At 38.2% G+C, this 13,949-nt stretch overlaps 1 protein-coding gene across 3 annotated transcripts in view; it reads right to left on the reverse strand.

The window, feature by feature from the left end:
• mast1a (microtubule associated serine/threonine kinase 1a) overlaps positions 1-13,949 on the reverse strand; it is a 58,556-nt gene that overhangs the window by 13,283 nt on the left and 31,324 nt on the right. For all 3 annotated transcript variants that reach the window (XM_084104235.1, XM_084104234.1, XM_084104233.1), the window contains exons 5-15: positions 12,441-12,513; positions 11,575-11,732; positions 8,037-8,112; positions 7,480-7,689; positions 6,466-6,567; positions 5,810-5,942; positions 2,459-2,526; positions 2,048-2,124; positions 1,751-1,959; positions 1,285-1,423; positions 74-206 (exon numbers count right to left, since the gene is read on the reverse strand). In XM_084104235.1, coding sequence (XP_083960361.1) covers positions 74-206; positions 1,285-1,423; positions 1,751-1,959; positions 2,048-2,124; positions 2,459-2,526; positions 5,810-5,942; positions 6,466-6,567; positions 7,480-7,689; positions 8,037-8,112; positions 11,575-11,732; positions 12,441-12,513 — 1,378 coding nt within the window. The remainder of the gene's footprint in view (positions 1-73; positions 207-1,284; positions 1,424-1,750; positions 1,960-2,047; positions 2,125-2,458; positions 2,527-5,809; positions 5,943-6,465; positions 6,568-7,479; positions 7,690-8,036; positions 8,113-11,574; positions 11,733-12,440; positions 12,514-13,949) is intronic.

Below are 13,949 nucleotides of genomic sequence, written 5' to 3' on the forward strand. Positions count from 1 at the left end.
ACAGAGACAGAGACATTACGGGCATGTTTACACCTGGTATGTAATCCCTTCACAACAGGACAAGCGTCCTTACCTGTTTGTCCAGGAACTCCCTGGCGTCCTTCTCGATGTGTCCCTCGTACAGGTTAGTGGTGAGATTCATGAGCCCCATCTTTGACAGGCCAAAATCAGTCAGCTTAATGTGACCCATCGACGTGATCAACAGACTGTGAAAAAGAACCGGCCGTGAGCGTTCGCTTTAAAAAGGATGATGACAAGATGAGGCGTACACAAGACAGGGGTGGCATCTGTTTTACAGCTTGTAATGGAGCGCAACAGGAAGTAAAAATCCCATTCATTTTCTCCATAGGGGACGATAACTTATTAACCTTTAAAGACAGACCTCCTGTGAGCTGTATGAGGTTGTTAATCGATGGTTTATGCTTTTGTTCAAGCCGTCAGCCCACGTGATTTCAGCTTATTTTTTAAGTAATCATGCCTAACAGCAGAATTCCTGGTGAAAAACTACATTACCCATAATTCTGCAGAGAAATCTCCACCAATTAGAAGTGAAACAAGCAAATTGTGCCAAAAGGGCCAAACTATGGGGGGACTTTAAATATTTGTATATTTACATTTTTTATATATATTAAGCATATATAGTACAACGTGCAGTGAAAAGCATTTTTCGACTCGACTTGCGCACGCACATAGAATAAAAATGAACATAACAGTAACAGAGAAATAAAATCTTAAAATTTGCACACGAATAGAAAATACATAAATTAACAAATCAGAAAGTTAAGCAATGAAGATTTTTTTTTTTACATGTGCACATTTTGCAATAGATGTAAAATGTGTTTTCTCTACATACACAATCAACATTTTTAAATTTATAGTTTTATATTTCTCCATCGTTTTTAATTTGATTATGTCATTCGCAATGCTTCATGGGATTGTAGTTCTTTCCCTCATTAAACCCGTTAAGTGCCACAGTCTTGTACCTTTGTCATGATTTTCAAATACTTTTTTGCTTAAACCAGAGTTTGTACTGTTTTAATTCACCTTGTAGCTGGCTGGTTTGGCTTATAACTCTATAATGAGCTTTTTTTTTTTTATCCCTATGGGAAAAATACTTCCAGAACCAAGCCCACTTGAACTTGTGAACTCTATGCACAGATGATATTTGTGGGATACATGCGCTTGCCTGTAGGCATTATATTGAGTGCACATCTTTAAACTGACTGCACTTCCACTATTTTCCTTGACAGATGACCTCCACTCCAGCAGGGGGCGCTGACTTACTTGTCTGGTTTCAGGTCTCGGTGTACGATGCCATAATTATGAATGTACTCCAGCGCCAAAACAGTCTCAGCAAAGTACATCCGAGCCATCTCCACAGGGAGTGCTCCGATATTCTTCAGAAGGGTTGCACAGTCGCCGCCTAAACGGGGATTTTAAAATGGCTGAATAACATCCGTACATGTGATGGGAAGTTTGGATCATTTTACTGACTCTATTGTTCGATCTCGTTCATCATTTAAGTGGCTTTAAATGTTATACTTTTTACAGCCAAATTCCCCAAACACATCCACTTACGCAATCTTGATATTCTGAATTAAGAAATCATTATAATGCAGTCAAAAATAATTTACAGGAAACATAAACAATTACTTTACTTTCCGAGTCTTTCGTTCATTTGTCACGTGACAGACGCACGTTCATGAATGACCCATCACTACAGTGTGTGTGTGTGTGTGTGATGTCTTACCCTCTACATACTCCATAACCATACACAGGTGACGGCGTGTCTCAAAAGAGCAGAACATGCTGACCACGAAGGGGTTCTCGGCGAAGGTCAGGATGTCCCGCTCCACGAACGCCTGCTGGATCTGGTTCCGCAGGATCAGGTTTTGTTTGTTGATCTTCTTCATGGCAAAGCGCTGGCGTGTCTCTCTGTGTCTGACCAAATACACAGCTCTGTGATCCAAACGAGAGGGAGAGATCAATATTTACACAATGGCTTTGAATAATTTCAGAGTGAATAACAGTGTTAGAGTATTCTTACCCGTACGCTCCGTTGCTGATGAGTTTGATGGTCTGGAAGTCTGATTCACAGGGCGGTTTGATGGCTTTGAGCTTCCCCTGAGAGAGAAAAAGTGCGATTCAATGCAAGGGAAATAAGTAGACTCACTGGAGCATCATTTCACTCCTTATGCCGTTTCATTTCTCCCACTTTCATCCTGAATCCCTGCCGCTGCAGTTGTGCTCCTAGAGTTTGCTGAGTCCTTAATTAAAAATATGTTTCCATGTGAAAGAGTTAGAAAACTGCAAGCTTATATAACACATCTTGCTCTGTTCCCCCCCCCCCTCTTTGATTGAATCACAGACTTTATTCTAGTAGGTAAAAGTTATGATCCGATGCAAACTTTTTGGTCATTGCAACACAAAATGTACATGACTACACCAATGCACTCACTTCAGCAGAGTCGTCCGTCTCCGGCGTGTGTGGGCCCTCACTGTCATAACTCTCCAAATTCACCATTTCTGTATGGGAGGGGGAGGTTTGGTTAATCATTTTTAATTTTATGTTTTTCCATGCAGTAAATATGTACTACCTTTGAGGAATTAAAATTACATAAATGTGTTGTTTGAGAAACGGTTTTATGTTTTCAACTTTTAAAGTTTTTAGTCCAATTAATAGCCTAAGATTCTAGTCAAATGAAACTAAATTAATTCAATTAATATGTAATGCATAAATATATTAATAATATACACTGCTGTTCAAAAGTTTGGGGCCAGTAAGACTTTTACTATTTTTGAAAGAAGTCTCTCTTCTGCTCACAAAGGCTGCATTTATTTGATCAAAAATATACAGTAAAAACAGTACTATTGCGAAATATTATTACAATTTAAAATAACTGGTTTCTATGTGAATATATTGTAAAATGTAATTTATTCCTGTGATCAAAGCATCATTACTCCAGTCTTCAGTGTCACATGATCCTTCAGAAATCATTCTAATATGATGATTTGCTGCTCAAGAAACATTTCTTAAATCAATGTTGAAAACAGTTTATTATTCTTGTGGAAACTGATGCATTTTTTTCAGGATTCTTGAAAAGAACAGCATTGATTTGAAATTATAAATGTCTTTCCTGTCAATTTAATGTGTCCTTGCTGAATAAAAGTATTTATTTCTTTAAAAAATAAAAAATAAAATAAAATAAATCTTACTGACCCCAAACTTCTGAATGGCCAAAAATGTTATGGTTTATATATATATATATATATATATATATATATATATATATATATACACTAAATTTGCATTGTAATTCTATGGTATATGTCCAAAATTGTGTATATGTAATCATGAGTAGCATGCATATTTGATCACTCTCAACAAATTAAGAGTTATGTCAAATTCATATATAATTAGCCATCTGCCTTTGCCTTTCCATGCAATCCAACAGCATACTGCCTAATCGTTTCTAAAAACAACTCCTCCAGTCACCACAGCAACCATCCATTCTAGAGACAAAAAGGAAGCACCGCTGATCTAAATAAAGAATATGATATAAATAAACAAAAACTCAAGAAAACACTGAAAACACACAAACAAGCACTAAAACAGCAATTAAAACAGCGCTTTTTCCGTCAGCCTCTAGCTGAGTTCAGTATAACGGCATGTGGAAAATAACATCTTCAACACATCTGGGATTTTAAACTTCATTTTCTCTGGCAGCTTGCGCAGCCGGAAAATTAAGCGAGGTGACTGAAACGAGTCTTCGCAATTTCACACTAGACTTGAGTGACCTGAGTTAAACCTGCTTTCCCAGGGATACGGTTTCACAGTGTCCAAATCAAGCTGGGTGAAACGCTGAGTGGCAGGATTTAAATCTGCATCCATATAAATGATGTGCTGCTGGACTCTGAGACGAAACACTGACTAGACGACAATAAACACAAGGCCAAACAAGACTGCTTTACTCAGCCCTGCCCACAGTGATATCTCATTGGACCATAATTTCACTTAAAAACACCAATGAAAATGATTCATAAAGTCCCAACGGAAATGGATTAGGTATACATTTTATACTCACTGCATGCAATGAAATGAAGTTAAATATATTAAAGGTGCAGTATGTAAGTTTCGCTGCTAGAGGCCGCTTTTTCAAAACAATAACAAAGGCGTAGCTTGACGATGCCATGAAGGAGTCTTCACCTCCAGAGCCGATGGAAAGCAATCCGACGGGACTCAGGCAGAAATCATGTTCATAGATGAGCTAATGTATTTAAGTTTTATTAAAGCAACACCAAAGCACTTCTCCTCTTCGGTCCCCCTACAGGTTGGAAGCGGAATTGTCCTTTACCATTGTCGTAAATAATTTAGCCTACTGCAGCCTGCACGCACGCTATTTGTTTATCCAGCACCGGCTTTGAAAATAACGATGTCCACAGACAAGGTAGAGTATGTTGCATGATTTTATGAAAGAAAATGAAGAAAAACTAAATAATGACATTGCTTGCTATTTTTTTTGCTATTGTAACGCTTGCCGTAAAGCAAGTCAAATTTGTAGTTTCTTATGTCTCATTCGAACTACAGATCCGCTACTCGATCTGGCAAACTTGCATAGTGCAGTAATAGCCGATAGAAGGTCACAAAGCGAATGCAGAAGTGCCGTTCACCCTCTTACGAGTTGATGAACCACTGAAACGATTTTGGAAACATTATTTTAAGGTACAAAAGAATCTTTGGTGTTGCTTTAACGTTACTGTGGTATGAAACAGGGCGCGGCCGAGAACCTGAGACATTTTATGTTGCTGTTTTTGTTAGGCTTATATGCTGCTGCCGCTCCTTTCTTTTTGTCATTTATGCATATTTTATGATTAAAGTTATGATTAAAGTTGTTTGGCGTCTGCTTCCTTCGTCCCTGAACTTGAACTTTGTAACAGTTATGCTTGATCAAAAAAATTCACATTGTTTTATTTGGCGTGCAATTTATTTTAAAGTCCCCTTGTGGTAAAAATCAAGCTTTTAATGTTGTTTATGTCTATGTGGTGTTTTTAATATGCTTGAGGACAAACCATGTGTAAATTCATAAGTCGACAGCATTGCTGAGTATTTTCTCCTTAAAACTGCAGTGAATCAAAGACAGTCTCAAAAACACGGTTTGAAATCGCTGGTGTTTCTGACGTCACAAACTACCTTGTAACCAATCAGATCAACGTGTGATCGTCAACCAGTGGATCTCTGAGCTGGAGTGAGTGAGTGGAGGCGGGGCTCATTTGCATATTCATAGAACCGCGTATACTAAATGAGGCAAGGGTGTAGAGTTACATTCAAGCTATTTTAAGGCATGAAGAAAAAAAATTTCAAGGAAAAAACATTTAAATGTGTCATTTTGGTGATCAAAGATGAGTTTTAAGGGATAACATGACTGACTACAGAGCGACTTTAACTAAATAGTAGCATTTAAAAAAAAATCAGAGTGCATTTTTTGCTAGAGAAATATTTTGTTGTGTTTAGTTGTGCAGTGAGAGAGAGAGAGCAAGTGCATGTTTTTATCAAAAGCCCCATTACTCTGAGCCGGCTGCTGTTTGCCAGGTTCACAGCGGTGCTTACACATTTCCCAGCGTTCTTGGCAGGAATACAAACTTCCCACTGCCTGTGTGCGTCTCCTTAAAACCTGTTCCATAATCTCATCAATGTCTCTCAGTATGACCTACATTTCTCCCCCTCTCTCGGCTTCTGCTACGCTCGTTCCTCTAGAGACTAACACGCTCTGTGTGAAGATGTTCAGTCGTGTTCAGTCGTCTCTCTCACCTTCCAGAGGGTCTCTGGTCAGGCCGAGCTGGCTGATGATGTATCGTGGGATGTCTGCCTTCATTAGCTGGCCCTCTTTAGCGTGGTCTTCTGCTGCCTCCAGGAGGTGGTAGAACTCTTCAGGGTTAAACTCCTGAGGAAATGCAGTTTTTGGTCAATTGCAAACACTGTTGCTTCATATTTTTGTGGAAACCTTGATACATTTTTCTTTTCAGGATTCTTTGATGAAAAGAAAGATCAAATGAACAGCATTTATTTGAAATAGAGCATTTTATGAAAATGAAATTTGCCACTTTTGATCAATGCAGAAAAAAACTTATCTATTCTAAAATTTCGAATGAAAGCATAGTTGGGAGCTATATTGAAATATACAATATTTCATGTCCACATATGTATTTATCTGGTGATCCATATTATTGAATTATCCAGTGATCCATATTTCCAGTGGTCGCACTACTGGGAGCCTTTTGTGTTTGATAATACCAGTCGAGGTTTTTGTTACACTGAAGCCTTTCAGCACATTGTACTTTCTTCTCCTGACCCTTGGTGACCCCATCAGACAGTTGCTATGGCAACTGCACAACGTAGGCTGAAGAAGCGACCAAGCCCAACGACAGGCAGATCAAGTGTGTGTGTGTATGTGTGTGGACTCTCACCAGACACTCAAGCAGTCGGGCAGGGCGGGAGATGATGATGAAGAGTTTCTTCACCAGCTCTATGATGAAGGTCAGCTCCGAGCTCTCTGATCGCTCATAGGCCTGACAGAAAACAGAAGACCCTTTTAACTACTTACAATCTTAATCAGAAAATTAAACACACTTGAGTGAATTTATATTTCTCAGGTCTCCTGATATTAGGTTTGTAGACCAATATAGATTTCATTACTAAATCTGAAGCTCAAAGAAAATATTTCCTCGTGGCTGTAGAGAACGCAGGGCCACAGCATTTAAAATTAAAACATAAAATAAATATTTAAATCATTAAAAACATAATTGAATACTTAACAAAAACATAAAAATAATTAAATGAATGATTGAATTAATTATTAAATCACCAAACAAACAAATAAATGTCCTCTGTATTTAATTTTAGAATTACTTTGCATTAATTTAAAAATTGTATCATTATCTTTCGATTCTTTTTTCATTTAAGCATGAGCTTGTGTTTCATTTGCAGGGTTATAGTTGTCAGTCAACAATATGTAAAAAATGTATTTAATTTAATTTAATTCTTTTCTTTTGAGTAATCTGGCCCTCCATAGTAGTGAAACTACAAATGGATTTTGCTATGTCTGAAGGTGTGGAATAAAAAAAAATGATTTTTTTTTTTTTTTTATGTTCTTAAGAAGAAGTTAAAGTATTTTAATTAAAAATGTATTTATTTTTTTGGCAATTTAAACAATTTAATTTAATTTAAGTAATTAGAGATGCAATAAAATAATAAACAAACATTGAGCTAATGGAATATGAATGGTTTAATAATCCAGTTAAATGAAGCGAGATGTTAATTAATATCAGCTGAAACAAACGTACTCATATCCAGCTGAACAACAGCTGAAATGCATTATATTCCTGTTATCACAGTAAAGCTGCTTTGAAACAAAGCGCTATGTAAATAAAGGTGACTTTACTTGACTCGTATCCAGCCCACACATTCAGACTCATGCTCACTTCATGCAGGAGTTTCTCCAGGTTCTCCTGCAGCTCGTAGAAGTAGACGGTGGTGATGAGGCCTTCGCGAGATTTGGTCAGGCAGTTTCGGGACAGCTCTGCGATCTGGTGGTGGATGAAGCTGAGGACCCCGTCGGCCAGCGGCAGCACGTTCTCAGGCGAGTACGACTCGATGAAATCACCCAAACGCTCCTCCATCTGAGCTTTGGCCTGAACGTAACAGACAGACAACGACGCTTTTAATGTGGACTGCAGTAGCAGAGACAAACTAGGGTTCAGAATTAACGCTTGACAATATTTCTGGAAAATAATACAACAGTGTTATCCACAATGCAAAACTAAAAAAAATTTGAGGTGAAACATGGACATGTTTTTGACATGTTTTGTGAAGTTTGCTCTTATAGCTTATAGCTATAAATTTACCCGCATTTAACAAGTGCGGCAAAAAGTTAAAAGTCCAAACGTATGTGCAACGCTCAAGTAAGGTTGAAAACACTTACTTGTTTTCAACAGAACACAGAAAAACACTGAAGAGTGTGTGTTTGTGTTTTGCTAACCTTAGGGAACCGCTCCTTATAAACATGGTTCATCATAACAATCTCATTGTCGTAGCAGGAAGGTGATCGGCCTGGACTGGAGAGAGAAACAGAGAGGATGAGAATAGAGCAGAAGAAAGAAGACGACCAGGGTGTGTTCACACTTGTAGTTTGGTTCGCTTGGTCCAGATCAAAAAAAGAAACATTTAGTCCTGGTCCGCTTAGCGTTCACATTGGCATTTTAACACTGAAACTAAATATACTGAACCTAAAGGCATAGGAATACGTTCACAACCTGATTGGTCGGCTTTTATTATGTATATTTCGTGGCAGATCTTACTGAACATCCATAACAATGTTGTGTTCTGGGATAAATGCGCTCGCTGTATGTGCGTAGCTACATGGTATTTTGAGCAGCTGAGAACTCGTACAGAGTTTATATATGTGTAAATGAGTCAAAACAGCGTCAGGAATCCCTCCGTCACACACACACACGGCTCTGATGCCTGTGATAAGCAACACTGTCATTGCATTGACAAAGCAATCGCCCCAGGGTTCGCTTTAAAGGAACACTCCACCGTTTTTTGAAATAGGGCTTATTCACCTTCTTTCCTACATTTAGATAGGTGGGCAAATGCATTTTTGTCTCAGTGCATGCATTGTTTTAGTTTGACAGGGTCGGCGCTAGCTTAGCTTAGCACAATGAATGGAATAGCGCTATCTTTCCTATCTGCCTAGGAAATCGCCTAGTGTTAATGAACTAGAAGAACTAACTAGCACTATGAGCACCATTCTCTCTAGAACATTGGATGTTGTTGCACCCATTAAATTAAAAAAGGTCAGAGAGAAAATTAAAGCACCATGGTACAATAATACTACGCATGTTCTAAAGAGAGAAACCCGTAATTTAGAGCGTAAATGGAAACAAACTAATTTAGAGGTCTTTAGAATCGCGTGGAAAGACAGTATGTCACGTTATAAAAAGGCCCTAAAAGCGGCCAGGGCTGAGCACCTCCGCAAACTAATAGAAAATAACCAAAACAATCCTAGGTTTTTATTTAACACCGTGGCTAGACTAACAAATAAACAGACGTCACCCGAACAAAATATCCCGTTACAGTTTAGTAGTAATGATTTCATGAACTTCTTCACTGAGAAAATAGAAAACATCAGAACCACAATTGTAAACGTTCAGTCCTCAATCGCGCCTTATAATTCAGCCTCAATTATCACCCCGCAAGAACAATTACAGTGCTTTACAACTATAGAACAAAAAGAGTTAAATAAACTTATCACTTCATCTAAAACAACAACATGTTTATTAGATCCTTTACCAACTAAACTACTGAAAGAAGTGTTACCTGTAGTGGAAGAGCCTCTCCTCAATATTATTAACTCATCTTTATCTTTAGGTCATGTTCCAAGAACATTTAAACTGGCAGTTATAAAACCTCTCATTAAGAAACCACAATTAGATCATAATAATCTAGCAAATTATAGACCCATTTCAAATCTTCCATTTATGTCTAAAATACTAGAAAAAGTTGTGTCCGCTCAACTGGGCTCTTTCTTGCAAGAAAATTACATCTATGAAAATTTTCAGTCTGGATTCAGGCCGCACCATAGCACTGAAACTGCGCTCGTTAAAATCACAAATGATTTACTTTTAGCTTCTGACCAAGGCTGTATCTCAATACTAGTTTTACTTGATCTAAGTGCTGCGTTCGATACTATAGATCACACAATACTCTTAGATCGACTACAAAATTATACTGGTGTTCAAGGACAAGCATTAAGCTGGTTTAGATCATACTTATCTGACCGCTACCATTTTGTCTATTTAAATGGAGAAAAATCGATCATAACTCCAGTAAACTATGGAGTGCCGCAGGGATCTGCGTTAGGCCCTCTATTATTCTCAATATATATGCTTCCACTTGGAAATATTATAAGGAAACATGGAATTAGTTTCCATTGTTATGCTGATGACACTCAAATATATATTTCATCACGGCCGGATGAAAACGCTAAATTATCCAAATTGACAGAGTGTGTTAAAGATATAAGAGATCGGATGACGCGTAATTTTCTTTTATTAAATCCAGACAAGACAGAGGTAATACTTATCGGTTCAAAAAACGCCCACAGAACCTCTCACAATACAACTTTGACATCGTAGGATGTCCTGTTACTTTATCCTCTACAGTAAAAGACCTGGGTGTTATACTAGACTGCAACCTGTCTTTTGAAAATCATATTTCATATGTTACAAAAACAGCCTTTTTCCACCTTAGAAACATTGCTAAGCTACGTAATATGCTATCAGTTTCTGATGCAGAAAAGTTAGTTCATGCATTCATGACCTCGAGACTAGATTACTGTAATGATTTATTAGCCGGTTGTCCTGCATCCTCAATAAACAAGCTACAGTTAGTTCAAAATGCAGCTGCTAGAGTTCTTACTAGATCAAGAAAATATGATCATATAACACCGATTTTATCATCACTGCATTGGTTACCTATAAAGTTCCGTATTAATTATAAGTTATTGCTACTGACTTATAAAGCCCTAAACGGCTTAGCTCCAGTCTATTTAACGGATCTTCTATCGCCCTATAATCCATTGCGCGCTTTAAGATCAATAAATTCAAGGCTTTTGGTCATACCTAGGATATCCAGCTCAACCAAAGGAGGGAGAGCATTTTCACATTTGGCTCCGAAACTCTGGAATAGTCTTCCTGATACTGTTCGTTGCTCAGACTCGCTCTCCCAGTTTAAAACTAGATTAAAGACGCATCTTTTCGGCCAGGCATTCATATGTTAATCTTACATTTCAAACTACAATCCGGCCTCTAGTTCATAAATGCCAGAGGAGAACTGGCCCCCGACTGAGCCTGGGTTCTCCCAAGGTTTTTTTTTTTCTCCATTAGGTCACCTGATGGAGTTTTAGGACACCATTAGGTCACTTGATGGAGTTTTTTCGGTTCCTTGCCACTGTTGCCTTTGGCTTGCTCAGTTGGGGATATTTTGGGGATATTTAATTTTATTCTATCAATCAATAAATTCCACTAGAAACAAACCTTGTTGTATTATTTTATTTTAATTTAATACTGTGAAGCTGCTTTGATACCATCTGTATTGTGAAAAGCGCTATACAAATATACTTGATTTGATTTGATTTAATCTGCATCGCTATTTGTACTCGTTGTGAATATGCAGGCCACAAGAAGTAATTAGGTGTTTTTTTTTATTTTTTATATCACTTTTACTCAGGACATGCTAGCTGGCAACAAAGGATTCCATTCATTATGCTAAGCTAAGCTAGCGCCGACCCTGTCAAACTAAAACAATGCATGCACTGAGACAAAAATGCATTTGCCCACCTATCTAAATGTAGGAAAGAAGGTGAATAAGCCCTATTTCAAAAAACGGTGGAGTGTTCCTTTAATCCAACCAAACATGTGAAACACACCTCAAAGTGTGAACACACACACACACAAAATAACATTTGGCACAAACTGGTTTTGATGTGCTTTAGTCGTTTGTGTGACCGTGTGTACCTGAGACTCCGCGAGCGTGGCCGCACGTGTGGCGATCTGCGTCCGTCATCATCGGTGATGCTCTCGGTGCTGCCGAAGTGTTTGGACAGGAAGTGCAGCTCGTCCAGTGTGGGCTGGAACGGCAGCTGATGGAGACGCTCCTGAGACGAGCTGGAAGACTGAAGAAACAGACCATTATATACTTCCAGTGTGTTACTGCCATTGGGTTTCATTAGGATCTATCTATCTATCTATCTATCTATCTATCTATCTATCTATCTATCTATCCATCCATCCATCCATCCATCCATCCATCCATCCATCCATCCATCCATCCATCCATCCATCCATCCATCCATCCATCCATCTACCCATTCATCCATCCATCTATCCATCCATCCATCCATCCACTTTTTTTGAACACATTGTATATACTGTATATGCTCAATCATGTAATCATGAGCTCATTATTTTCAGGAGTTTGAGAATTTTTTTTATAGCTTTTTCAGCTTTAGAATATTTATGTAACACATCTTTGATCGCAGGAAAAGATGGCAAGTTGCTGTAATGAAACCACATTCAAAACAAAATAAATAAATTAATGAATATAGATCTAATTATTATAAATATCTTGCACTGGATCTAGACAATGCACTATTTTCCCATATAATTCCACACATTATGATTCTTTCTCACTCTACCATTCTCACCCATTTGATTCATCCCGTTTTGACTTTCAATTTAATATAGTATATCCACATGCGTTTAAAAGATGGAAGGAGTGTATTTCACTGTCTGCAATAGTTTGCAGTTTACAACACCTTTTAGTGACTATCTAGTCAAAACTATAAATGCCAAAGCATTCTCTGGACTGGTTCCTCATGTACCGTTGAGCTGGGTGTGTTGGTCCCATATCCGGAGGAGGGAAGAGAGGCCAGAGACCAGCGTCTGCCATCGGCCCTGCGGAGAGAGAACGAGTCGAGCTTCAGCATCCTTACCAACATCAACCAGACTTTACGTACAAGCCACAGTTTATCACACGAAACGAAAAAATCTACAATTTAGATAAATTGTTAATTGTCCCTCCTACATTATAATGAATGTGTATGACTCTTTGTGTAAAGCTTTGCAAGCATCAAGTATCAAGCATCAAATATTTTCAACATTGATAATAATCAGAAATGTTTCTCGAGCAGCAAATCATCATATTAGAATGATTTCTGAGGGATCATGTGACACTGAAGACTGGAGTAATGATGCTGTAAATTCAGCTTTGATCACAGGAATAAACTACATTTTAAAACATTAAAATGCATCAAACAGCTATTTGAAGTTTTAATTATATTTCCAATTTTACTGTTTACTGTATAATTTATTTCAGTAAGTAAGTAAGTAAAGTGTGTCGTTTCTGTGCCACTAGCAGCAACAAAAAGAAACATGCGCTCAACCAATGGCAAGATTGTTTGCGTTTGATATTTCTAGTGTAAAACATTCAATGTGACCGAGTTATCACAGTGCTTTGTGGGCAGAGTTTATAAGTCCATGTGGCAGCATTCTTATGCGGTTGCTAGGCGACCATCACATTTCTACACTGTTTAGTGCATATTTCGGTGCCGGGCAACGTTCCCAGTAGGGTCATTAAAGCTGTCATCCCACAGCATTAGAAGAGAGCAGAACCAAGGGTTCCACGTACTGAAAGCATGAAAAGAGGATCACAGCAGGGATGAACCACATAGCTTTTTGATCATGCATGCGTTTTTATGTCTTGCAAACTTTTGTTGCGATGTTCTGTTGCACTGGGCTGGATTGTGTCTTCTTTGTCAGGCACTATATTTCATGTTCTTGTGTGTGTTGTGAGCAGAAGCTCTGTGCTTCGGACAGGATTGATGATTCATGCTGTGCAACCGTCTCGCTGCACGAGATTTATATGGGCAAAATCCAATATTAGCCCTCGCGTCAGACAGGAATGAATGCGCGGATCAATCGTCTGTCTCTCGTCCCTCAACCTCTCCTTCGCACTCGTCTTTCAGACAAACGTCTGTGTGACGGGCTGTCGTTCGCTGAGGAATGATGTGTGCTGCTCACAAACAGGCTTGATCTTCACAATGAAGAACCTCTCTGAACTAGCTTTAATAAAGACGTCAGATTTTGTGAAATTTTATACATATTGAAAAAACATGATTTCACTACAATTGGTCCTTGTAAATGCACTCTTAATGATAAAAAAGCACACAAAAACATAAATAATTCATGCTTTATCTTAATGTTTCAATGGCGATTTGTGCTAGTAGCAGTAGCAGTAGTGCATTGCTTAATGCCATGTTAGCATCGAAGGCTATTTTCATGGCAAGATTCAGTGAAAAAATGTAAAAATAAATAAAATTTAAAATAAATAA

Source organism: Abramis brama (assembly GCF_963993115.1).
Source record: "Abramis brama genome assembly, chromosome: 2".
In the NCBI taxonomy this organism is placed as follows: Eukaryota; Metazoa; Chordata; class Actinopteri; order Cypriniformes; family Leuciscidae; genus Abramis; species Abramis brama.